Source organism: Plecotus auritus (assembly GCF_963455305.1).
Source record: "Plecotus auritus genome assembly, chromosome: 9".
Taxonomy (NCBI): domain Eukaryota; kingdom Metazoa; phylum Chordata; class Mammalia; order Chiroptera; family Vespertilionidae; genus Plecotus; species Plecotus auritus.
The window spans coordinates 149,716,587-149,743,350 of record NC_137783.1 but is presented as its reverse complement, the minus strand read 5'-3'; the positions used below and the strand labels follow the sequence as shown (position 1 = coordinate 149,743,350).

Below are 26,764 nucleotides of genomic sequence, written 5' to 3'. Positions count from 1 at the left end.
TCCCTAATTGCTAACCCTCTGTCTGCTGCTTTATCAGACTACGCGTTTGTTCACATGGAGAAGGAAGCAGATGCCAAAGCCGCCATCGCGCAGCTCAACGGCAAAGAAGTGAAGGGCAAGCGCATCAACGTGGAACTCTCAACCAAGGGTCAGAAGAAGGGGCCTGGCCTGGCTATCCAGTCTGGGGACAAGACCAAGAAACCAGGGGCTGGGGATACGGCATTCCCTGGAGCTGGTGGCTTCTCTGCCACCTTCGACTACCAGCAGGCTTTTGGCAACAGCACTGGTGGCTTTGATGGGCAAGCCCGCCAGCCCACACCACCCTTCTTTGGTCGCGACCGCAGCCCCCTGCGCCGTTCACCTCCCCGAGCCTCCTATGTGGCTCCTCTGACGGCCCAGCCAGCCACCTACAGGGCCCAGCCCTCAGTGTCACTGGGAGCTGCCTACAGGGCTCAGCCTTCTGCCTCTTTGGGTGTCGGCTATCGGACTCAGCCCATGACAGCCCAGGCAGCCTCTTACCGCGCTCAGCCCTCTGTCTCCCTTGGGGCCCCATACAGGGGCCAGTTGGCCAGCCCTAGCTCCCAATCTGCTGCAGCTTCCTCGCTTGGCCCATATGGTGGAGCCCAGCCCTCGGCCCTTTCCTCCTATGGGGGTCAGGCAGCTGCAGCTTCCTCCCTCAACTCCTATGGGGCGCAGGGCTCCTCCCTGGCCTCCTATGCTAACCAGCCATCCTCTTATGGCGCACAGGCTGCCTCTTCCTACGGGGTTCGTGCGGCTGCCTCCTCCTACAACACCCAGGGAGCAGCTTCCTCCCTAGGCTCCTATGGGGCCCAGGCAGCCTCCTATGGGGCCCAGTCTGCAGCCTCCTCACTGGCTTATGGGGCCCAGGCAGCTTCTTACAATGCCCAGGCCTCAGCCTCATATAATGCACAGTCTGCCCCATATGCTGCACAACAGGCTGCTTCCTACTCTTCCCAGCCTGCTGCCTATGTGGCACAGCCAGGTACAGCTGCTGCCTATGCCAGCCAGCCAGCTGCCTACGCTGCACAAGCCGCTACCCCAATGGCTGGGTCCTATGGGGCCCAGCCGGTTGTTCAGACACAACTGAATAGTTATGGGGCTCAAGCATCAATGGGCCTATCAGGCTCCTATGGGGCTCAGTCAGCTGCTGCGGCCACTGGCTCCTATGGTGCTGCAGCTGCATACGGGGCCCAGCCTTCTGCCACCCTGGCAGGTCCTTACCGCACTCAGTCATCAGCCTCATTGGCTGCTTCTTATGCTGCCCAGCAGCATCCCCAGGCTGCTGCCTCCTACCGTGGCCAGCCGGGCAATGCCTATGATGGGGCAGGCCAGCCGTCTGCAGCCTACTTATCCATGTCCCAGGGGGCCGTTGCCAACGCCAACAGCACCCCGCCGCCCTATGAGCGTACCCGCCTCTCCCCACCCCGGGCCAGCTACGACGATCCCTACAAAAAGGCTGTCGCCATGTCGAAAAGGTACTGTATGCCCCCCTGCCTATGCCCCCAGCTGGGGCTTAGGTCAAGGGGCTGAGGTTGGCATGGGAGGGAAACTGGAGCCATCGGTCCCTCCCTTGATCTTTTCTATTCCCGTGGGATGTCCAAAGGCTGAAGGGGATGATGTGTGTAAACTTTCCTGGTCACCAAGGTTCAGGTGGAGCCTAGTGCTCAGCCTGGGGTGGTACCAGCTAGTAAGGCTGGGAAAAGTGTCACATGTCTAGGCTAGCCCCAGCTGCCTTTGGAGCTACGGCCTGCAAGACTGTGGCCTATAGCCTTTCCCACCGTCTGGAGGATCCTTAAGCCTGTTATGTGGTTGTCCTGGCATTGGTGGGGGTAGGTTTGAAAGAGTAGTCCCATTGGCACTCATTGGCTGAAGGCAAGGTGTATGAGGTGCGTCCACTCTGTGGGAAGTAGGGGACCTTGCTTTCGTCCGCCGTTCTGTTGGTAAACAACCACGGTCTTTCTGTACAGGACCCAAGGGTGGGGATAGTTTGTGGTTTGGGAAATAGACCAAAATCCACCTTGGCCAGTTCAGAAGGGAGGGCTTCAGTGGCGGGCTTGGTTTCCCACTGAGTTGAACCAGGCTTGATTTCTTGCCCTGGATTGGGTGATGAGCCTTCTGACAAATTCTTGTTTGTTGGAAACCAGTGTGATCACACCCTCCCTATCCCCATTGGCATCTCCCCCATGCCCACCTGGAGCCCTCCCCTCAATTGTCTCATTCACCAACTGTCTTCTTCTCTCGACTAGGTATGGTTCCGACCGGCGTTTAGCCGAGCTCTCTGATTACCGCCGTTTATCAGAGTCGCAGCTTTCGTTCCGCCGCTCGCCGACAAAGTCCTCGCTGGATTACCGTCGCCTGCCCGATGCTCATTCCGATTACGCACGCTATTCGGGCTCCTATAATGATTACCTGCGGGCAGCTCAAATGCACTCTGGCTACCAGCGCCGCATGTAGGGCCGTCCTGGGATGGGGCATTACAGGGAGGGAAGGAGAGAAGTGGGGTAGGGTGCAGACCCGGGTTAAAACCACTGGCCCATACCTCTCCCATTTGTGGTTTTTCATCCCCTCTACCATGTGGGCCTTCCCCAGGAGACGATCCTTTTGAGTGTTTGGTAGTAACCTACTTTGTTCCTTCGCCTCAGCAGCAAATCTTGCTACTGGCTCTAGATCTGCGGTTTCCCCTGCCTCCCATCTCCCCAGGATGGGAGTTTCTTTTATGTTTTTATTTTTTCCTGGCTCCCTTTTATTTTTGTGCGCGATATTTAAGGTTGTCTGGATGGGGAATCAACCTGCAGCTGAGGTCGCGGCGCCTTTTTCTTTTTAGATATGAGGGAGGCCAGGAAAGGGTTAGCTTAACCATTTCCTATACGCCAAGCTGTGCCAGCAGTCCAGGGGACCCTGTCTGTCCCTCTAGACTGTGTTGAGACTGAGTTCCTGCTGGGATAGTCAGTTGGTTTATGTCCAAATTCCTACCGACTCCTGATGTTCTAGCTGATGCTGAGCCGCACAGTCCCACTTCCCTATCTCCCCAAGTAGGTGGTGTTAGAAAAACTTAATTTTTTTTCCCTTTTGTATGGACTACAAATAAAACTTGGGGCAATTTGCAGTTTGGAAACCTGGTTGTCATTGTCTTGATTGCACTCAGTTTCAGAGGAGCCAGTTTGACATCCAGGAAGACATGATGGCCAAAGGGAAGGCAGCCACAGAACCCAGGGCAGATGAGGAAGGGGATTTGACATGGAAATTAGAATGATTTCTCTTCTGCCCAGAGGGATTTAGCTCATAGTCTGTCGTCCTGCTAGTCTGCCATCTTTAAGAATGGATTGTCCAGACCAACTTGCTTAGGCTTCTTCAGCCCTCACCTTGATTTAATCACACCCCAATGCAGAAAATGTGTTGCCCATTTTTCTCTGCCTATGCGTGACCATTTTCCTTGACTTGTTTCCAGTTGAGAAACAACCTGTGCTGCAGCAGGGTTATTCTGGGGTTTGGCTTCTCAAGTGAGAAGTGGGGAAAGGGCTGCTTTGGCGCTTAGGAGACTAGTGGATCCTTCAGGCAGTGGGCTCAAGTGACTGCTGGGATTGGGAATGGAAGGGAGCCAGTAGTTGGGTGGAGGTAATGTTGGTGTCTGATACTGCCCTGTGGTTGGAGAAAGAAGGGACAGGGACAGTTGGAAGAAGGTACGGGAGATTCTGGTCACAGACCTGATATTTTGCCTGTTGAACATCACCATGGCGTGTCCTTCCTGCGTCCTGCCCACCCCCTATCATCATGGTCACCTGAGACTCACTTTGCCTATCTCCATTTACTAGGGTTTCCAGATGTTTACTTGCTGGGTTTATATTTGAAGCTGTCATGATAGACAGACTCTGGGAATGGGTTGAGGTGCAAACATAACCAAGTAGGGATGCTGGAATTAAAGACCATTTCTATACTTTTACTCAAGTGCTGAAAGTTTAGAGGACCTGGCTAAAAACTAGGGAATTCCAGCCAGGGATAAGATGGGAAGCTCATGTTTAATAATGGATGATTGGAAGAAGAATGGTTGGATAGGGTGATAACAGGGCAACCTACTGGTGTTCCTTTGGAAAAGGCAATTTGGGGGAGGTGTGTATATCAGTCAAGTGGAGTTCAGGTAGGTTCTCTTATGCCTTCTTCACTGGCTTCTTGTGAATTTGCCTGTGACAGAGTAGTTTTCCCCAGATGTTGTCTTCCCTCTGCCCATGGGCAAAACACATGGATGATCTTTATAACCATGAGCTCTTGTGGATGCTTACTAGGGTAATCTCGGGGTACTGGGACCATAACTCCTTATTTTTTCTTTTTCTTTTTTTTCCTGCTCACTGCTTTGCCTTCACGTGCTTCGCTGCTCCTTTTAATTTCTTTGCAGGACTGGGGTGGGGGGGAGTTTGCTAGTTTTCTTCTCACTTTTCTGCACTGAGGGTGGATGATCTGAGGGTTTAGCTAACAAGCTTAGCTCTGGTTGTTACCCTGGACAATGGAGAGTTGATTGATTATAGGGCTGTGATTGTGGCCTGTGTATTTGTAATGTTTGTCAATGTGGCTTTCTGTCTTCCTTTCTCCAGTGAGGGTTCCTATGAAAAACTGCTTAATGTGCTCTTGGGGCCAGTGTTGATGTTCTGTATTGTTAGCCCAAATTCTTCAGGTTGACCTGGCCTAGATGATCACTCTGCCTGTCATCTTTAGTGCTGATGCCCTTGCTGCCTCAGCCCTGAGGCTTCTCATTGTTTAAGCCAGAAGAAGCTACAATTATTTGTCACTTTCCTCTTTCTTGCAGATTGTTTTAAAATTCCCTCTCTTAAATTATGCCACCTGTGTTCACCCTATAGCCCATTCATGCTTTGCTTTTTGTGGATTTCTGATTTTCAGGGTTCTATAACTTGGAGATGGTTGGGTTGAGTGAATAGGAGGACAGACATTTGTGTTTTGGGAAGAGGGGTAGGGAATATGGGCTCCCAACATCCTTCAGATCTTTGCACTTTTGTATCTATCACCTCTACAACTTGGAGAAGTTTTAGTTCACTTGTGCCTGGAACAAGACCACGTAGCGGCTTCCAGCCTCCTCAACCTGCTTTTCTGGGGTTTGGACCTTGTTTGAAATCCTGTCTGGAGTAGACCTGGGGTCTCACCCCTGTTACTGGAGATAATGGGATTATCACTGGGTGGTCGTGATATTCCTGTGGGTAGGCAACCTTTCTAGTCATGCCTATCAGTTAAGCTACGTGGAAGTCCATACACAGACTGTTGGTTCTCTGGTCATATTATTCTATTAAGCCAAGTAAGCTGACTAATGTGGGATGGCTGAGGTTATAATGAAAATAAATGTCCTAGATTTATGGACTGATATGCTACTTAATGTGGGTAATAGAGAAGATAAGATGGGTGGCAGGTGGAAAATGTATATTCATCCAAATTCTATAGGTCATAAAGGAGCCCTGGTCGGATAGCTCAGTTGGTTAGTGCGTCATCCCAATGTGGGTTTGATCCCTTGTCAGGACTCATACAAGAGTTAACCAATGAATGCATACATAAGTGGAACAAAAAACCGATCTCTCTCTCTAAAAAAAAAAAACAGTAAAGTTAAAAAATAAGAAGGTCATAAAAGTAGAATCTGGACTTCCTGGAAAAAAGAATTCTTAAATGACTTAGTTCTTTAAGTCTAGCTCTAAGTCATTTGAAATACTGTGTCTGTCATGCTGGAAATACAGTATTGAGGTAACTGAGCCCTTGGACTGACCTTGAGGAATTTATAGTCGAGGGAAGCAGGATCTACCTTAATGAGCTAGTTCCAGTAATAAGCAATGCTAAGGGAGTGCTAAGTTAGGAAGGAGAAGATGGGGCAGTCAGTTATTAGAGAAAACTTTTTGGAGTTAGGATTTGATTTAAAAACTAACTTGGCACCGAGAGAATGACTAAGGGGTGTTGGCTCTAAAATTAGTTTTCCTGAGTTTGAATCCTGGTTCTACCACGTAGCTGTGTGATCTTGAACATGTCAGGAACTCTACCTGAGTTTTCTCATATATAAAATGGGGACAATAGCTAACATCTATTGAAGCATGGGCTTTTCATATATTAATTGCAACCCAAATGCATTAGGTATTCCTAAACCTGTTTTATAAATGGATAAGTTGAGGCTATAGTTTAATAACTTTTCTTAAGATCATATGGTTAGAAAGTAGTGGATCAAGGAGTTGAATCATCCAGGACTTGTAAACATTATGATAATACTACTGTTGGAAGGATCAAATGAGAACATGTCACAAGTATAGGTTCTCCTATATAGTCACTGCTCATTATATGCTATCCATCTCATAGAAATAAGTTAGAGCAGTGGTCGGCAAACTGTGGCTCGCGAGCCGCGGTTTGCCGCTCTGTTGACTAATGAGTTTGCCGACCACTGACCTAGACTCTTAATTCCAATAATTACAGGCTGTTGTTGTTCCTTGTGATTAAGCCCCTAGAGAACATTAAGGGATGGTCTAGTGGAGCACACAGCTGAGCAAAGGAATTTGGATGTAGTTGTGCAGTATATCGAGTAACAGTGAAGGCAGTGGATTTATTTTTATTGATTTCAGAGAGGAAGGGAGAGAGAGTGATAGAAACATTAATGGTGAGAGAGAATTATTGATCGGCTGCCTCCTGCACATCCCCTACTGTGGGGATCTAGCCCTCACCCTGGGCATGTGCCTTTGGCCAGAATCGAACCTGGGACCCTTTAGTCCACAGGCCAATGCTCTATCCACTGAGCCAAAGCGGCTAGGGCAGGGCAGTGGATTTTGTAGTGCAAGGTACCTAGGAGTGATGTAGGTCACTAGACCACACCAGATTGGGCCACTTCCATTCTCAGGCAACAGTGTTCATTGTCTTGGGAACAGATTCTCCTGGATATGGAGAGGAAAGGTAATGGGCTTGCGAATACATTAAGGGGAAGCTAAGAGCGTGTAGCTGGGAGTGGGATTGGGGCTCCCTCTGAACCTCCCTGATATAATTTGAGCCCTTATTAGACCAGTAACTCATTTCTGGACTAGGAGCCAGTTATTTACTAGGTGTATAAACTATATTTGCCCCTAAGGGTATGAAATTAACACAGATTGCTTACTCATATTTGAGTGGATTTTAACTGACACCACCAGTGTTTCCCTCCCTAAATTTGGACTTGTCCCTTGTTTTCCTTTCAAGAGTCCAGGCTCCAGGTTCTTTCATTCCATCAAGATCTGCAGCCAGAACATATAATTATGCTTAACTCTAACAGAACATCAGCTTTCTAGATGACTTTGGACAAGTCAGTTTACTTTTTAGGGGCTTAGTAACCTGATCAGCAAATTAAAAATAAGTAAAATGGCATCTACATGTTTCAGACAAGGTACTTTTAAAACATCCCATTCAATCCCATTTTCTATAGTTGAGGTGGTAAGGTAGGAGATTTGGACTAGATGTCTTTAGTTAAAACTTTAATGGAAAAATAAAAATAGAAATTCTTTAATCGTTTTTCAGGTACAAACATTAAGCTCCTTTAGTACTTGGTAAAATACAGTTGGTTAGATGAACATTATGGAAATACTTGAGCTATAAATTTTCCTACCTAAAGCTTCGTTTGCAGCATTTGTCAAGTTGGTAATCCTGGTGATGAAAAGCTGTAGCATAGGTTACCTCCTGGCTTTGGGGCACCTGCTTGTTTTTACTTATTTTTAAAATATATTTTTATTGATTTCAGAGAGAAAGGGAGAAGGGAGAGAAATAGAAACATCAATGATGAGAGAAAATCATTGATGTGCTGCCTCCTAAACGCTCCCCTACTGGGGATTGAGCCCACACCGTGGGCATGTGTCCTCGACTGGAATTGAACCCAGGGCCCTTCATTTCGCAGTCTAATGCTCTATCCACTGAGCTAAACCAGCTAGGGTGCACCTTCTTGTTTTTAGAAATAAGTATCCATCTTAAGTTGATATTAACTGAAAATCCAGTCATTTCTTTTGGTTATCAAGAAGTTAACACGAATTCATTCATTCGTTAACTTAGTCAACAAGTTTGAGTACCCACCATGTGTCAGATGCAATTCTAACACTGGACATAGGGAATAAGAATAGGTCCTGTCTTTATAAAACACGTATTTGCGTGAGACAGAGGTGAGAGGAAGGCAGATGAATAAACAAGGATTTCAAGTGGATTTGAAGTATTTGGAAAAATAACTTGGATACATGGGATAGAGTGCCAAGGTAGGGTTGGAGTAGGGAAATGTCTTTAGATGGATGGAGAGTGGAGACCCTGGAGAAAGAGCATTACAGTCTGAGGTGGGGACAAAAGGCAAGTGTTTTGGAACATAGTTGGGAGTGGTAGTGAGGAGTGTGTGTGTTGGGGGGCTTGGGGGGTGGTTGTTAAAGAGATTGGGATATTCTGGCAAGAACCAGATTGGGTAGGGTGAGTTTGAAAGTTTTCAAATTGCAATGGGTTTTAAAAAGTAGGGGGATGATTTAATGTGGTTTACTCAGTTGGAGAACTTGGAAAAGGAAACAAATGTAACAACCTAGAGACCTTTCAGAAGGTAAATCAGATAATTGGTTTGGGAAATGGGATTGGGCAGTGGTCTTACAAACTGGCTTAAATTGTGATCCTGAGAATATATTCCTAGTCTCCTGCGGACTTGGAGAGATTACTAGTTTTATAGAGTTGATTTCATATATACTTCGGAATTTTGGAAGAAAGTTTATGTCCAGGGCAATTGGGACACAAATATTTTGGAAGATGAAACTGAGAGGTGCTGAGAGGATTTTTTTTTTACCAGATATATATTTCCCTGTCCAGATGATTTGTAACCACCTCCTGATGCTGGCCCCTCCAAAATGTGGGCACACATGCAGCTGACCAACATGGAATTGCTTTTCTTCATCACTGATCATACGGCCTTTACTCAGTATCAGCATCACAGTCCACAATGAAAATGGATCAGTATTAGTGACCACCACACGTGTAAATGTTGCAGTTTGGGGTTTTTAGGTACTTACCCTTTCCCACTCTAGAATGAAGTGATTGTCCGGTTTTCCACCATTTGATTTTGGAGTCATGTCAGGGTTTTTGAGATACATATTTCAGAGAGGAGGAGAGAGAGAGAAACAACAATGGTAACAATCACTGATCTGCTTCCTCCTGCACGATCCCCACCAGGGATCAAGCCTGCAACCCGGGCATGTGCCCTGACTGGGAATCTATGCTCAACCACACGGGCAGGGCTTATACCAGGTTTTAAAACCCATTTTCCAAAACCTTGCTTTGCCTTTCTCTTTATGACCCCATCCCTTTTTGGGGGGGACTGCTTTGGATGGTAGTATGTTGTCATTTCCATTCCTGATGATCCCTTTCCTCCTAAACCAGTAGTCAGCAAACTCATTAGTCAACAGAGCGGCAAACCGTGGCTCTCGAGCGGCGTGTGGCTGGCGAGCTGCAGTTTGCTGACCACTGTCCTAAACAATTCACTGATTATATCATGTTTTAAGTTCTTCCACCCCGTATTTGTCATTCCCCTCTTATCAACTCCCTCTTTTAAAAGCTGCCTTGCAAAGGGGTCATTGCTTGCTCAATGAATATGGGTTTATGTGAAGAAGCCAGAGGACGAGAAAGAAAATGTGATGAGGGAACTGGATCCTCTGGAGAATATTTTGATTGTATTTTGTTTGTAGCTGGTTGTGATTAGGCTCTTCTCTCTAAGGTCCATTCTAGGATTTTAAACTTCCAGCTCTGGCTGATGGCATCCAATAAAATAAAATAAAAAAACTTTTCTGCTCCAGTTTTTTCTCAGGGCAGGGTGGGTGTTTTCTCAATTTCCATGGCCGCAGACACAGAAGCTGCTTCTTCATCTTGGACTCCAGGAGGCTGGTTCCTCGGGGAACTTGACTTCTCTGACTTCTCAGTGTCTCCTGAGTAACGCAGCCCCAACCAGGCCGATCTTTGGGCCATTACCCCTTAATTGAACCTGCGTCCATTAATCGTTTAGAGAGTTCCTTTTATTACCACCTATGAACATAGTTTTAATTTAGGGTAACTCCGGGACTCCAGGGCAACAGGATGGATCTTGGTCAAAGGAGGAGGTTGATTTCTTAAAGTGAAACGCTTCGTTATTACCGACTTTTGGGTCTGCATAAAGGTCTGGTCCGCAACATCCGGGCTGCAAGGGGTGTTTTGGGGAGTTAGAGGGAGAAATTTGGAGTAGAAGGCAAAATAGAGTGCGGAATACTGTCAGGGTGTGCACGAGGAAGTGGCGAAATGAAGCTTAACAAAGTTGGCGCCCTGAAGCTAAAGACCGCCACACCTGGGCCCTAACTCGCTCACCTAATGGCGGGTCGAGCCCCGCGGGCATACCCCACGTTCGTAGTTCCTCCCGCAAGCCAACCTCTTACCCAATCAGTGACTTCGGCTTCGCGAGGTTGGTGCTCATTGGCTTTCGCCTAAGAACTTGGCGTTACTGACGTTTCCACCTCTTCCCGGCCTCTCAGGTAATTGGCATTCATGCCAGCCAATCAGGAAGAGGATCTGCGCGAACGCCTGCCTTTTACTTTACTGAGTGGCCAATCGGTGGTAGGCTCACCTCCCCCTTTCTACCCAGAGTCACTGCTGCGACTGCCGCCATTTTAGCGTTTTGTCAGAAGCATCGGCGCCGCGAGGAAGAGTTCCTGCTGATTCCCGTGCGGGTGAGAGACTCCGACTCCCTCCACTGTCTTTATTTTGCTCTGTTAAATCTTCTCTCACTCCCTTGGGCTTCAGGAGTATCCTAGTGGGGTCGTGGCCTCCGCACCGGTAACAGCCGATTTCGGTGCTCGGCATTTCGCGGTAAGCGTAGTGCGTCCCTTCCCCCCACGACCTCCTCCGAGAATACCTTGCTCTCTCCCACCCTGCCCTGTATCCGACTTGGTTCGGCTTCTTGCCTCGAGGTTTCCACCGCGATAACCGCGCTTCCCGTAGACTTGGGGGTAGCAAGCCGAGTTCGAGAATTTTTCTGGCCCCGAGACACTGGTGTCTGGCTCACGAGTATGGAGCCCCCCTTTTCTGGCCACGCATTTCTCCGTTCTGCAGGAGCCCGGGGAGAGGCGTTCCGAACGCACTCCAGCGCTTCCCGTACTTTTCTCACCCCCTCGCTTATGGCCCTAGTCAGCCCGTTCACTCCTTCCAAAGGAAACTCGAAAAACCTAGCTATTATAAGGCCCACTTTTCCGGAAATGGTGGCTACTCGGTTATGAGAAGAGCCAATTCATAATTTCAGGCGGTCAATCCAGCCAGCCAGCAGTTAGACCTTTGTTTTCTGACTATCCTTATAATGGATAGAAAAGCCCAGTCCCACAGTTCCCGTAGCGCTGCACTTATGCTTTCATTTCCATTCCCGTTTGAAACTATCTCTTATCAAATCCTTTGTGTATTAGGGCCCCTCTATTACATTCATCTCATGCTTAGTAGGTCTGTAGCCCGTACTGTAGGGGGCTTCCTTATTCCCACTTCCCTTTGTTATTGTTTGGAGGTGGTTTTGTGAGAAAGGGAACCCTGTTTGGAAAGATTTGTTAGAGTGAAAGAAGATGACAGTATTCTTTTTTTAAATTGGTGTGGGCCTGAGGTCTTGTTAAAATTGTTTCTTCTCATCCAGGCAGTGTCGAGATGGTGAAGCTGTTCATCGGAAACCTGCCCCGGGAGGCCACAGAGCAGGAGATCCGCACACTCTTCGAGCAGTATGGGAAGGTGCTGGAATGTGACATCATTAAGAACTACGGCTTTGTGCACATAGAGGACAAAACGGCGGCAGAAGATGCCATACGCAACCTGCACCACTACAAGCTGCACGGGGTGAACATCAATGTGGAAGCCAGCAAGAATAAGAGCAAAACCTCCACAAAGTTACATGTGGGCAACATCAGTCCCACTTGTACCAACAAAGAGCTTCGGGCCAAGTTTGAGGAGTACGGTCCAGTCATCGAATGTGACATCGTGAAAGATTATGCCTTCGTACACATGGAGCGGGCAGAGGATGCCGTCGAGGCCATCAGGGGCCTTGACAACACAGAGTTTCAAGGTGAACCACCTTCTTTGGAAAGAGGGCTGAACACAGGCTGTGTGCAGAAAATAGGTTGGATCAGTAAAGGGTGGGTTTGGGGTAGAGAAATACAGCTGGTGGCTGGCTGGCTGATGGTAAAGATTAAGTAATGAACCTAAAAAGAATGCTTGGGATTTAGAGGCTTTACCTTAGGCAAATCAAGACTGGGAGGAAAAGCCACTTGGCTTTAGTTTGGAGCCCCTAAGGCTTTTTTTTTTTTTTTTTTTTTTTGCCTATTAGTGCAGCAGTCCTTTCTTCTGAAGATTTGCCCAGTGATGTTGTCTTTGGGGGTGGAGGGGGGAGCGGGTAGCAGAGCACATTGCAATTTTTCACTCTGAATTTATTGCCTCAGCACAGTACAGGCATACCTCGGAGATGCTCAGTTCAGTTCCAGACCACTGCAATAAAGAGAGTCAAAGCGAGTTGCAATCTTTTTGGTGGTGGAGAGTTTTCAATTTGAAAAAATACTTGAAAGCATGATAAAGCAAGGTATGCCTGTATCAGAATTATGCATCATTTTTTATTCGAAGAAACTGGCAAAAGCTGCTTCAGCAACACGTTTAAGAGTAGAATCCCTGTTAAACTCTCCATCTCATTCCAATTCATAATTTTTCAGTAAAGATGACTAGTCTTTAGATAATTGGTGTCTTTTTTTAAATATATATTTTTATTGATTTCAGAGAGGGAGAGAGTGATAGGAATAGAAACATCAATGATGAGAGAGAATCATTGGCTGCCTCCTGCACACCTACACTGTGGAGCAAGCACGCAAGCCCGCAACCCAGGCATGTGCCCTTGACTGGAATCGAACCCTGAACCCTTCATGTGTCTTTAAAGGGCTACGGTTGCTCCTGGTGCTGTTACCAAGATTTTCTGTTTTGAAGATGAGGCCACTCCACAATTAAAAGACTAATGTCAGGATTTCTGAGGAGGAGGTATTGAGATACTGGGGGGAGACAGTAATGGCAATGTTTTTTCACTGGTTGGGGGGGGGGTGGACTTTTAAAGTCCTTCATGAATAGAGTACTTAGATGGGTGTTACCTTGGAGCCTTGACTAGATGGATTGTTTTAGTGTGCCTGGAGGGCAGTATGAGTGATGCTGTGGACTGTCACTGTGTTTGGAAGGTGTCTCTTCTTGATTTAAGATCTAATCTTCTGTGCCAAGAGTGGCAATCATGAAGGGGGTGGTAACCATGGTGAGTTAACTCTTCTTTCACCCCCTTTGGGCCCCCAATGTCAAAAAGCCCTTTCCCTTTGAGTGTAACTGCTTCCAAGTTATTGGATTATTCCCACAACTCCTTGCTAGACTTTTAACCTACATTCCAACCTTTTTAGTCCAAACCAGGTAGTGGCTGCTGCTTTTCCTGAGAACTTCTCTTTTTAAGAGTAATTGCTGCTATCTTTGCTATTTATTTCCCTCAAATTGGACCTTTCTTAGAGCTGGAGGTCTGATCATCATTCCCCCAAGTAATTGTGAGTGTTGGCTGTGCATTAATAATTAAGGAGAAATGTCACAGGTCTCTAGAGATTAGTTTGTTTTCCTTTTTAATTGGTAAGTTGAGAATTATTTTGTGTCAACAACTTAATTGGGAGAAAACGCTGCTCTTGTGGAGGATTTGTGGTCTGATACCTAATTTTTGGACACTCCTTTATACTTAAGTGCAGTCATAGAAGAGGTGGTGTCTGCTTGTAGCAGTTATGTGTAAGGAGGTACAGTAGATTGATTCAGGACAAATCCTTTAGCACTTGAACTCTAGGCTCTCTGCTACCTATACTTAGTTATTCTTGTCCTATTTTTCTTACTATTTGCCATTCTCCTTAATGCTGCCTAGTAGTTTTATGTAGAATAGCATTATGTATTAGTGGTCCTTTCCCATTTCAGTTTCTCAATATTGGGTATATAGCTGACCCTTGAACAACACGAGGCTTAGGGCCGCTGGCCCACTCCACAGTCGAAAATCCTAGTATAATTTCAGTTGGCCTGCATAAGTGGATTCCCATCCTCAGTTGAAAATACAGTTGGCTCTTGGGACAATACTGGTTTGCATTTTGTGGACATAAGGGGGCCCACGCAGTTCAAACCCATTTTTTTAAAGGATGAACTGTATTTATTGTCATAAAAAATATAGATATTTTAAAAACTAGCTTATCTCAGGACATTTAATAATCTTATTATATATCTTGGATGTACTTGTTTGGTCCCTTGGTTACACACTTATTTCTTCTGATTTTGTAAGTGGCCCTGTGGGCAAATGCCAGAGGGACACAGGTTAGCACTTTAAAGCACTCATGTATTTAATTGCATATCTTAACTCGTAACCTGCAAACTACACTTACCAATGTGTAAACCAGGGCTTTTTTAGTATTTTGGTCCTTCCACCTCTTTTCCATTTTCTAGCCTCCCAGAACCTAATTTTAATTTTGCAGGTGAAATTGTGTATTTACTGCGTTCTGTAATGTTAGATGAACAGATGACCTGTTGACTCTCCCCTGGTTCTGACCATTCACTTCTTTGACATCTGCATGTTTGGTTGCATCACAGCCAGTTGCATTAAAAAGTTTTTGCTGGACTTTTGCTTACCATTAAATTGGTAGATTGTGTTAGGTGGAAACTGCTTCTGTGAAAAGGTTTAAAAGTGAAAACTTTTTTTTTTTAAATTTAAACTTTTTCAAAAAAGTTTTTTTTGTTGTTTTTGGTTAGGTTTTCAGAAGTGATATTTTTTGCATTTCTGAATGCAAATTGTAGTTTTGGGCAAAAAATAGTAATAAGTGCATATTGTTAGAATTTCAGATCCCTAGTTTAAGGGGAAAAAGTACTTTAACCTTGCTAAAATGAACAGATTGATCCACCGACTAATATTACTGGTTATTCACTTTTCTCATCCTCCCTTCCATATTTTTCATAATCTTTTAAAAAATTCAGGCAACTTGTGAACTTCCTGCCCTGTTTCCTTTGATTCCACTAGGGGTCATCGAAGTTAGTTGTCAGATTGTCAAGTATCCTTGTTAGGATGAATAGCAGAACCAGTTAATGAGTGGGCAGTCCTTCAACTTGTATTTCACTCTTCTTCCCCCAGTTCATGAATGTTTTTCCCAAAAATCTGAAAATTGCCTATCACACTCAGTGATCAAGGCTGGATCACTCTCTGTTAGGGATAGCTTTAGAGTCTTACTTTATTCCCTCTGATTTTGGAGTGGGGCGGAAGTCTGGGAGGACTAGTCTTTGCATTCCTTTGCTTAATGAAATCAGAGCCTTTGATAGTAAAGATGGAAGTTCCAGAATCTTGCTGAGCAATCTTGTGATTTCTTTTGACATTCATTGGTCCACTGTTCAGAGTAGTTTTTGTGCACAGTTACTTGGTATAGAATGAGATACTTGTTTTTGTGCAAGAGTGGTTTCTTAAGCATTACACTAGTGTTAGGTGTTAGAGTGGAAACATTTCTTCATCTAATCTTTGTCTGAAATCAGGTCACTATGTTAAATTTATTTATTGGACTTTATAAAAAAAATTTGGCATTGAGTCCTGCATTAGCATTGTCTAGGTAAAACCATTGCTATGACCAGTGTCGGGGGTAGGGGCTGGGGCTATGACTAAGAGTGATAGCAACCCTTCTTGCGTCTGTTTCTTCAAGGCAAACGAATGCACGTGCAGTTGTCCACCAGCCGGCTTAGGACTGCGCCCGGGATGGGAGACCAGAGCGGCTGCTATCGGTGCGGGAAAGAGGGGCACTGGTCCAAAGAGTGTCCGATAGATCGTTCGGGCCGAGTGGCAGACTTTACCGAGCAATATAATGAGCAATATGGAGCAGTGCGTACACCTTACACCATGAGCTATGGGGATTCATTGTATTACAACAACGCATACGGAGCGCTCGATGCCTACTACAAGCGCTGCCGTGCTGCCCGGTCCTATGAGGCAGTGGCGGCTGCAGCTGCCTCCGCGTATAATTACGCAGAGCAGACCTTGTCCCAGCTGCCACAAGTCCAGAACACAGCCATGGCCAATCACCTCACCTCCACCTCTCTCGATCCCTACGATAGACACCTGTTGCCGACCTCAGGAGCTGCTGCTGCTGCAGCAGCCGCTGCTGCTGTTACTGCAGCTTCCACTTCATATTACGGGCGGGATCGGAGCCCCCTGCGTCGCGCTACAGCCCCAGTCCCCACTGTTGGAGAGGGCTACGGTTACGGGCATGACAATCAGTTGTCCCAAGCTTCAGCAGCCGCGCGGAATTCCCTGTACAACATGGCCCGGTATGAGCGGGAGCAGTACGCAGATCGGGCGCAGTACGCAGATCGGGCGCAGTATGCAGATCGAGCGCAGTACGCAGATCGGGCGCAGTACGCAGATCGGGCGCGGTATTCAGCCTTTTAAAGCTTGAGGTGAGAGCGGTGGGGTGTCACCTGTTCTGGTTTTGCCGTCCCTCCTACAGCCTAAAGGCTCCAGTTAGGCTGCTCTGCTTGCTTGCTTTTGCAGGATTAAGGTAAGGTTACTAGCATGGTTCAGAGGCTAGGAAAAAGTCCTAACTAGTTAACTTTCTGAAATATGTAAACACCCTTACCACTCATGGCTATTTTTCCAGGGTTCCTGGTAGTGGGAGTCCATCTGATTCTATCTGTGTCTAGAAAAACAGAATGGTGTGATGAATCTTGGGTCACACCTATGTGCTATAAATGAACTGAAACTAAGACCCAGACATTTAGACTAAGGTGTGTTGTTTTTTTTTCAGAGCCTTTGTTGAAATTCCTAGGTATGTGACATTACTAAGGTCTGAAGTTTCCTGTTCTGCTTTGTACTGTGTGAAAGGTCTGATATGACCTGTAGTGATAAAATCAATAACTGTATAGTTAACTGGTCATCACTGCTCAAGTCCCAGTTACTATGAAGACTACCCAAATGGCATCATCACAATCTTGAAGCAGCATATTTCTGACATTCCTGAACAGTTCACCCACTATGAGCTTTATAAAAAACCTTATTTGATGTTAGGTTGGGGCAGAGAGGAAAAAAGGTACCTTTAATATATAAAATTGAGTTCAATAAGGAATCTGAGGCATATACTCAAACCCACTAATCCACGCAGCTCAAGATTCATTTCCTGAAGAGTGCACCCATTCCATTGCTTTATCTTAGAATCTATCCTGTAAGAACCTGTTTACTTTGTTCTACAAACTGTCCCCACAAGGTTAGATTTGACATCTCTCCACTTCTTAAAGAAAGATAATGTGTATACACCTGTTAATTTTTTTTTTATATATTTTTTTTAAATATATTTTTTTATTGATATTTTACAGAGAGGAAGGGAGAGGGATAGAGAGTCAGAAACATCGATGAGAGAGAAACATCGATCAGCTGCCTCCTGCACACCCCCCACTGGGGATGTGCCCGCAACCAAGGTACATGCCCTTGACCGGAATCGAACCTGGGACCCTTGAGTCCGCAGGCCGACGCTCTATCCACTGAGCCAAACCGGTTTCGGCCACCTGTTAATTTTATTCTCCAGGGTTGGGAGCTTTGCTTTAAGCCAGTGATTTTCAATCCATATGCTCAAGACTTTTAAAAACACGAAAATACCTGACTATTTAATCAGGGGCACTGACCTCTTTTTCCCTTAGATCAGTGGTCGCCAACCGGTGGTCCGTGAGGTCCAAAAGGTTGGCGACTGTTGATTTAAGGAATGGTGTGGTCAATGAGGTCCGAAAGGTTGGTGACCGCTGCCTTAGATGGTCAAATAATAATAATTAAAAGAAATAACAGCCAGCACAACGATAACTGTCCCGGGTGAATGAATCAAAATTATACCTTTATTTTTTGTCAGATGGACAAAAAGTACATTTTTTGGTGTGCCACAGAATTTTAGTAATTAGTTTATGTGTGCCATGAGCTGAAAATCACTGCCTTAAGTAGATCACTCCCTTCATCTTCCCACTAGTTATGGGCATTTAATCCTCTTGAACAACAAGCTCTACTTTGAGTCCTCTGGCGTTTTCCTATATCTGCACATTTTGAGCCCCATGATCCATTTGGTTTTACTTGAGAATATTGTGATGCTTGCCAGCTTGGGCTCTAGGTGTTTGAGATTACTATTGTATTAAAGGGTGATTCATAATGCCCTTTTTTTTTTATGCCCTTTTGTTTTGAGTACTCCCCAGTATGCCCCAGACATTGGGCAGAAGGTATGTAACTTGCCTAGGGTTATTAGGTAGGAAATCACTCAGGGCTGGAAAAGAAACTTGATGTGTAGTTTACATATGCCCTCTAGTACATTCTTTTTAGTTTCCTCACTAAGCAGAGTGGGATGCCCTCAGGTCTTAGAGTTTGTTGAATTGATGCTGCTTTTGCGATTTTGAATGGTTTTTAACTTAGACCTTGGTAGTAACTCCCAGATTCAAACATACTTTTGAGTTTTTACCCTAGAGGGCTAATTGAAACCTTTCCATTTTCCCTGCCTTCTACATACAGTTGGTGACGTGGAATTACCATCTCAGGAATGCTAACGTTAACATCAAGGGAAATGCAATTCTTTGCCTACTCTCATGAAAGAAAATTTACAATTTAATCTAAAGAAAAGCCCCAGTCTGGGATTGCTTGACCTTCCTAGTTATTCTCTGGTCTTCAAGCTTTTTTCATTTTTAGAGAGTATTGTGATACTGTAGATGGGTACAAGTAAGTAAACTTACCAAAGTCATGTTATCAGACTTTGTAGAGATGTTCTTTGAGGTTTTAAGTGGGAAAGGCCTTTTGAGCTTTGCTGTAAAGCCCCTGTATTGTGCTCTCTTTCAGGTGGGATGTGTGTGGGCTGAAATTCCAAGCTGCGGTTGTGCATGAGAATACGCCCTTCATGGTACCCCGTCTCCGGGAAGTTCTCGGCTCTGTGCGTTCAGTCCCTCAGGAATCGTGGACCTTAATTTACCTTGCTAAGTTCAGACCACCTCTTCTTTTCCTCTTTCCTGCCCATCTTCCTGTTCTTCCTGTCCTTCAATACTTCTGTAGCTTCCCATTCATGTTCTGTTCCTAGCAGGCCTCGTTGTGTGCAGAAACTGGTGGGGCTGTGCCATCTCCTCACCTCCTGCTTCCAATTGAGTTGGATTTGGGAATGACCCTGATGAGAGTGTCACTGCTTCTGAGTCTTTGGCCCAAAGGCTTGTGGCAGGTGGACACAAAGAGTTGGATCACTTTGTTTTTTCTTTCCAGTGAAATAAATGGTTTTTCAACTTAGGAATATGTGTGCTTTGAGAGAGTTCTTGTTTGGCCTTATGTCTGGGTTATTTGTCCCTGGAAAAGAGAGAGGAGGATGTAAAGTTTGACATTCAGCTCTGGGAGGACATCACTGTTTATTTTCTTTATTGTAGATAGACTTAACAGTGCCAAAGGTAAAAGAAGGGTTAATACAGAAGAACCGAGGCAGGCAGCCTTATTCCAGTAAAGACTTCCTCCCATCGGTCCACCTTTGAAATTGTAAAACTAATTGCTTACTAGTAGTTTTGAGCTGTAGGTCTTTTCCTGCTTGAGAAACAGTCATCACCCACCCCTTACTATTACCATTCCAACTTCCCAGTCAATACATTTAGTTTGACTTATTTCCAAGGCAGAGGTCTTAAGAAAAGGACAGTTTTGAGGGAACATTCACTTTTTATGTCATGGGGGGAGGGGTTTATGGCTTCAACAGCATTCTACTACTTCTAGGCCAGTAAGTAACACCTTTTAATACCTTTCACCATCTATTTGTATAGCTGACAAAAATCTCACAAGTACCTCATTACTTGTACTTACAGCCTTTAGAATGATTGGCATAGAAAAAGGACCTCACATTGAGTTTTAGATTATTTAACAATGAGGATGGATTGGTGAGTGCAGGGAAGAGCCAGCCACTTTCTTAGTTCTGTGCTTCTATGAAAATAGACGGTCTTCCAGATTTTATTTTTGCTATACTTGCTCCAGTTTTTTTTTTTTTTTTAATTAATTTTTTACAGAGAGGAAGAGAGAGGAGAAGGATAGAGAGCTAGAAACATCGATGAAAGAGAAACCGATCAGCTGCCTCCTGCACACCTCCTACTGGGGATGTGCCTGCAACCAAGGTACGTGCCCTTGACCGGAATCGAACCTGGGACCCTTCAGTCCGCAGGCCGACGCTCTATCCACTGAGCCAAACCGGTTTCGGCACTTGGTCCAGTTTTAATATTTAGTAGGGCAGTACCTAATTATGGCAATTCCCAGAATCGTTCAACAAATACTGAGCACCTACTGTATGCTAGGCATGCCTTTAGGAAAAGTGGTTGTAGTGATGGAAAATAAGAAAAAGCTGTCTTTAGTTGGGTGATTTTTCAGAATTGTACTAAATGCTACCCTGATTCTAGTTCAAAGATGCCCTAGATGGGAATACCTCTGTATTAATATAACTTGTAATTTATTGAATATTTGCTCTATGTGAAACCTTGTGATAGGTGATCCATGTGTCATCCAATGCATTTTTCTGTCAGTTACAATCTTATTCTACCCTCAGGATACAAATAATTGCTGAACCTGGAAGCTGTTTTTGATAAGAGGTCATGATTAAGATAACAGTTCCAGGAAAACTGTTGGAGTAAAGAGGATTGGAGGTGGAAATAGTTACTCCTATGGGTCGGAAGTGGTCAATGACTAAGATTATGACGAATATCTAGGCTGGGTACTTTGCTTGCATTTGTTTTTTTTATCTTATCTAGTTGGGTTGGTTATCCACCACTTTTTGGAGGGTTGTTCCCTTTTTCTCTTAAAAGACAGACCTGTCACAAATATAAACTTTTATTGATATACTCCTTGGTCTGATGGGTGGGATTAGCAAGTTTTAAAAGATGGAGACTAACAGTATTCATTGATTCAACAAATAGTGTGATACTCTGTAAGGTGTAAAGTGCTCGGGATGCCTACTGTTCTGGAGCTTGCTTTAAAAAAATATGTATTTATATACTTATTGATTTCAGAGAGGTAGAAACATCAATGATGAGAATCATTGATTGGCTGTCTCCAGCACGCCCCACACTGGGGGTCAAGCCTGCAACCTGGGCATGTGCCCCTGACCAGAATTGAACCCAGGACCCTTCAGTCCATATGCCGACTCTACATTGAGCCAAACCAGCTAGGGCAGTGGTCGGCAAACTCATTAGTCAACAGAGCGGCAAACCACGGCTCACGAGCCGCAGTTTGCTGGCCACTGACTAGGGCATCAGGCATATCTTTTTGCATCTGGTTGTGGTGCAGCCAGTTGGTGGGCAAGGTTTCCAGCTCGAATGTTGCTAAGGTTGATCTCTCAGGAGGCGGCCCACCATGAGGCTGTCCACGGACAATGATGGCACACCCTGGTAGGACCATCTTGAATATTGTCCTGCTGCACAGTGGGACTGTGGCCCCCTTGGGGGAGCTGCAGCTGTGGGAGGAGGAGGCCATATGTAGAGATGAAAAGACAGCGAGTAAGGTGGGAGGTCAGCTAGGAGGTGTCAACGTGGGTTTTTGTGTTGGTGAGACTGCTGCAGCGAAGCGTGGGCGATAAACTGGACACTGGGCAGGTCAGACAAATCTTGGGTGCTCAAAGGAGCAGCAGACTGGGTCACGCACTCCTTTTTGTAGCAAAACTCAGAAGCTTTTTCTTTGATTTCTGTTTCCAATTATTGCCTTACATTTTCTATTCAATCTTTAATTGGCTTATTATACAACCCTTCCAATCCACAGAAATGTTGCTAGTGATTTCATGTTGCTAAATAACATGGTCAGGTTTTTGTTTTTTATAAATTTCAAAGATCATGCTCATTATATTGTGGTGGTTTCTCTGTTGTTGTTTTTTTAATTATTTATTTTAGACAGGAAGAGGGAGAGAGGCTTGGGAGAGCTAGAGCAATATATAGGTGTGCAGATTACTGTAATAAATAGGGTGGCCAAGCCTCATTGAGAGATTAAGATTTGAGCAGACTTGAATGAGATGAGAGCCAAATAGACTTCTAGAATTCCAAATAGAACAGTTTGAGAAAAGGCCCCAAGGTTTGGGATTGTAGCTGAGCTACTCTAATAGGACACCAGGGGCAGGAGTGGAGTGATGAGAGAGTAGTAGAAGAGAAGGTTGGATAGTTAAACGATGATCATCTAGAGCAGGGGTGGGCAAACTTTTTGACTCGAGGGCCACAATGGGTTCTTAAACTGGACCGGAGGGCCAGAACAAAAGCATGGATGGAGTGTTTGTGTGAACTAATATAAATTCAAAGTAAAGGAGCGGAGGGGAGAGCAAGAGAACCCTCCGCTCTTTCGGCTCCGCGGGCCGGATAGGACAGCCGAATGGGCCGGATCCAGCCCGTGGGCCGTAGTTTGCCCACAGCTGATCTAGGGCCTTTTTGGCCTTTATTCTGAGTGAAATAGCCTTACATTGTTTTTAAGCAGGGGAGTATTATGTGATGTGCTTTTTAAAAAATGGCTTTATTGCCATTTTTCATAAATTACACAATTTTTAAGAGTATAATTTGACATATTTTGATTGTGTAACCATCACCCCAGTCAGGATATAGAACATGTTTGTCACCTGTGCTGCTTTGCAGTTAATCCCCTCAGTCCCTGGTCAATTCTTAGTCTTCATCTACCTGTTTATATTCTTGGTATTAGTATCTTGACATAGGTGATTACTATGTTCCTTAACACTTAATTTATTTGACTTCCAAGACACGATCCTCTTGGTTTTCCCACCTTCTCAATTTCCTCTACTGTTTCCTCTCTGACCTCTTGATTTTGGAGGCTCCGTGGTTCAGATTTTGGTCTCTGGTGATCCTGTGGATTCACATGCCAATTCTGTATACAAAATTCCCAATTTATATCACCAGTTCACATTTTCCAACCTCCAGCCTCATATCCTACTTCCCATTTGATATTTTTGCTTGGGTGTCTGATATTTCAAACACAACTTGTATAAAACTGAACTTCTGGTCGTTGTACACCTCCGCCCTCCCCCCCCACCCCCCTGTACCTTTCCCCCATCTCATGTTATGGCAACTTAATTTTCAGTCACTCTGGCCAAAAAACTTGGGGGAATAACCCCCATTCAGTCCACTAGGAAATCTTGTCAGTTCGACTTCTCACCCTAGTCAGAGCCATCATCATCTCTTACCTGGATTTCCTAAATTCTTTCCTAATTGATCTCCCTGCTCTACATTGTCTACCATCTAGTCAATATAACAGACAGAGTGATCCTTTAAAAATAGAAATCAGATAATGTCACAGCTATCCCCCACCCCCGCTTGTCTTTTAATTGAATTTATTGGCCCAGCCAGCGTGGCTCAGTGGTTGAGTGTCGACCTATGAACCTGGAGGTCACAGTTCGATTCCCTGTCAGGGTACATGCTCTGGTTGCTGGCTCAATTCTCAGTGTGGGGTTTGTAGGAGGCAATCAGTCAATGATTCTCATCATTGATGTTTCCAGCTCTCTCTCTTCCTCTCCCTTCCTCTCTGAAATCAATTTTTAAAAATTGAATTTGTCAGGGTGACATTGGTTAATGAAATTATACAGTTTTCAGCGGTACAGTCAATTCTGTAATGCAACACACACACACACACACACACACACACACACACACACTCACACTCTAGAGGCCCATTGCACAAAATTCATGCAAGGGGCTCGGCCCTCTCAGCCGGCCCTCACAGGCCCGGCTTCATCTGGAAGGTTGTCCAGACGGTGGTTCTGCTGTTTGGTCTAATTAGCATATTAGCTCTTTATTATATAGACTAGAGGCCTGGTGCACGAAATTCGTGCACGGTGGTGGGGGTGTTCCCCTCAGCTCACCTGCACTCTCTCCAATCCACAACCCCTCAGGGGATGTCCAACTGCCAGTTTAGGCCTGATCCCGCAGTCAGACATCCCTCTCCCAATCCAGGACCACTGGCTCCTAACCGCTGGCCTGCTTGCTTAATTACCTCTAACCATCCTGTTTATCTACCTGATCGCCCCTAATTGCCTTCGCCTGCCAACCTGATCACCCCCAACTGCCCTCCTCTACCAGCCTGATCCCCCTAACTGCTCTCCCCTGCAGGCCTGATCGCCCCCAACTGCTTTCCCCTGCAAGCCTGATTGCCTCTAATCACCTCTGCCTCGGCCCCACCACCATGGCTTTGTCCGGAAGGTCTCCTGGTCTAATTAGCATATTACTCTTTTATTAGTATAGATATTATATTGTGTTCACCACCCCAAGTCAAGTCTTTGATCACCATTTATTCCCTCTTTACCTTCTATCCACACCCCGCCCACCCCACCCCCCCTTACCCCTGGGTTTTTCATTTAGACTAAGGATCAGAGTCCATGGACAAGCCTTTAAAGCCTTTTGTGATCTGCCTCCTCCTCTTAGCTCTACAAATTTATTCTATTCTCCTTTGCTCACTGAGCTTCAGCCATACTATACTGGACGGACTTTTTGTAGATCTATTGAAGCCACGCCAGGCCCCTCCTCCCTTAGCATTTGCACCAGCTATTCCTCTCCAGATTGTCCAACTGTAGATTTGAGTTTTCAAGGCAAAAAAAAAAAAATCTGACATGTTTTCAGGGCAATAAAAATGAGTCTATGGCTCTATCCTCTTTTCCATGTTCCTCTTTAAGTAGTATCACTAATTCCCTTGGCTTTACTGTCTAGATCACAAAGATTTCCAAATGTGTGTCTCCAGCCCAAAATTTTCTTCTCTATGCTTAAACAAGCTGTATCTGGCCAAGAGGCCATGAAAGCTTGATACTTGAATCTGCACCCATGGTTCCTTCTAATTCAGAAACCCCCTGATCTGTCCAAACAGCTATTTAGAATTTCTCCTTGAGGACAGTGGTCATCAGTAAATGCTACTGGTTGTCAAGAGGAAAGGGTCAAAAGAGAAGAGAAAAACTTGATTATATAAGAAGTGACAGTGAAGACCTCTTACATAATGTTGTTACAGACATTGGTTGGGTTTTTTTATGTGCTAGAAACTGGACCTCTGCAATTTTCACATAAAGTCACCCCACCCCTTCCTTTCATTTCCCTAGGACCTACAATCCCTAGGCCAGTGATGCTGCTGAACATCCTGCAGGATAAGCTCACCTGCCCCCACAAAGTTACCAGTCCCAAATATCAGTAGTACCAAGGCTGAAACCCTGTTCTAGGTGATTTTATCAATCCCTTGGCTTTGTGATCTGCCATCCGAAGTAGTGCTGACCAACATGATAGTCATAGCCACACATACTGTGCTATGAGTGTAAAATACCCAAGGGATTTGAAGAACATAGTATGAAAAAGAATGTAAAATACTCATTTTTAAAATGATTATATGTTGAAATGATATTTTGGAAATAGTCAAATAAAATGTTATTAAAAAGCATAGTTAATTTCACCTGTTTCTTTTTACTTTGCTAAATTGGCTATTAGAGCTTTTCAAATTACATATGTGGCTTGCATTTGAGGCTCACAGTTTATTTTTATTGGTTAATGCTGATATGGATGGGGAAGCTCAAATTTACATTCTTATCCCAAACTTCTCCTCCACTCGAAGTTCACAGATCCAAAGACCTACAGTAAGTCCTCAATGTAATTGATAGTTTCTTAGGACTATGGCAAAACAGTGTATAATGAAACCAGTTTTATTATAGGCTAATTGATATTAAACAGTTAAGTTTGTATAGTATTCTCTTCAATGTTAAAACAACTTTGAATGAGGATCTGCTGTACTTGAGATTCTCCTGGGTTGTCTTACACATCTCAAACCTGTTGTCTGAAATAAAACTTGTGACTCTCCTCACTCCAAAATAATTTCTCCTCCATCTGTTTAAATGGTATTACCATCTACGTAGGTGCTTCAGCCAGATTCCCTGTATTTATCCTTGATTCTTCCCTTCTCATTCCCCCTCATCCAGTCTTTATCATATATCAAATGTTGCCACTTCTGTTCATGTTTTTGCCACAACATCGTCAAGACCATACAATCATCCTGTAGGACTACTACAGTGGCTGCTTCTTGGCATCTCATTTCCTTCTTTTTTCCCTCTCTTCATTTTAATCTCCAGTTGAGATGATATTAACTTTAAATCAGATAGTCACTCCATAACTTAGAACCTTTCAGTAATACCCCATTGTATTTAAAAGAAGCCAATTGCCCAACTTGGCCATAATGTGGCCTCTACCCCACACTTGTGTCATCTTAGGCCCTTAACCACCTCTAACCATACTGACATTCCTTTCAGGTCCTTAAACCCCCAATACTGCCCTGCTTCAATGCCTTTCTACCTGGGAGAACTTTCTACTAGATCACTTTAGGACTAATTTATCCTCCAGTTCTTAGCTTTAGGATTAAGCATCAGAGGGCCCTTCCTGATAATCTGTAAGTAGATGCTCCTTTCCATTTCCCCCACCGCTACACCCAGTTTGTGTATTTTGTGGTAGTTTTCCCAATTTTATTTTTTTGCTTACTCTTTTATTAACTAACTAGAGGCCCGGTGCATGAAATTCGTGCATGGGGGGGGGGTGTCCCTCAGCCCAGCCTGCACCCTCTCCAATCTGGGACCCCTTGAGGGATGTCCAACTGTCCGTTTAGGGCAGTCAGACATCCCTCTCACAATCCAGGACTGCTGGCTCCCGACTGCTCTCACAATCCAGGAGAGCTGGCTCCTGACTGCTCACT

General features: G+C 45.0%; 1 protein-coding gene across 14 annotated transcripts in view; it reads left to right on the top strand.

The window, feature by feature from the left end:
- The window catches only part of LOC308257445 (RNA-binding protein 14), a 45,689-nt gene that overhangs the window by 6,318 nt on the left and 12,607 nt on the right, over window positions 1-26,764 (top strand). Inside the window, exons 1-4 of one of the 14 annotated variants that reach the window (XM_080687045.1) lie at window positions 6,373-10,724; window positions 11,669-12,091; window positions 15,747-16,497; window positions 18,899-19,333. In XM_080687045.1, the coding sequence (XP_080543171.1) occupies window positions 11,680-12,091; window positions 15,747-16,489 (1,155 nt within the window). In that variant the 5' untranslated portion in view covers window positions 6,373-10,724; window positions 11,669-11,679 and the 3' untranslated portion in view covers window positions 16,490-16,497; window positions 18,899-19,333. Of the gene's footprint in view, window positions 1-37; window positions 1,497-2,267; window positions 10,864-11,668; window positions 12,092-15,746; window positions 16,498-18,898; window positions 19,334-26,764 lie in introns of those variants that run through there. The other 13 variants (XM_080687047.1, XM_080687048.1, XM_080687046.1 and 10 more) reach the window with 13 other exon arrangements.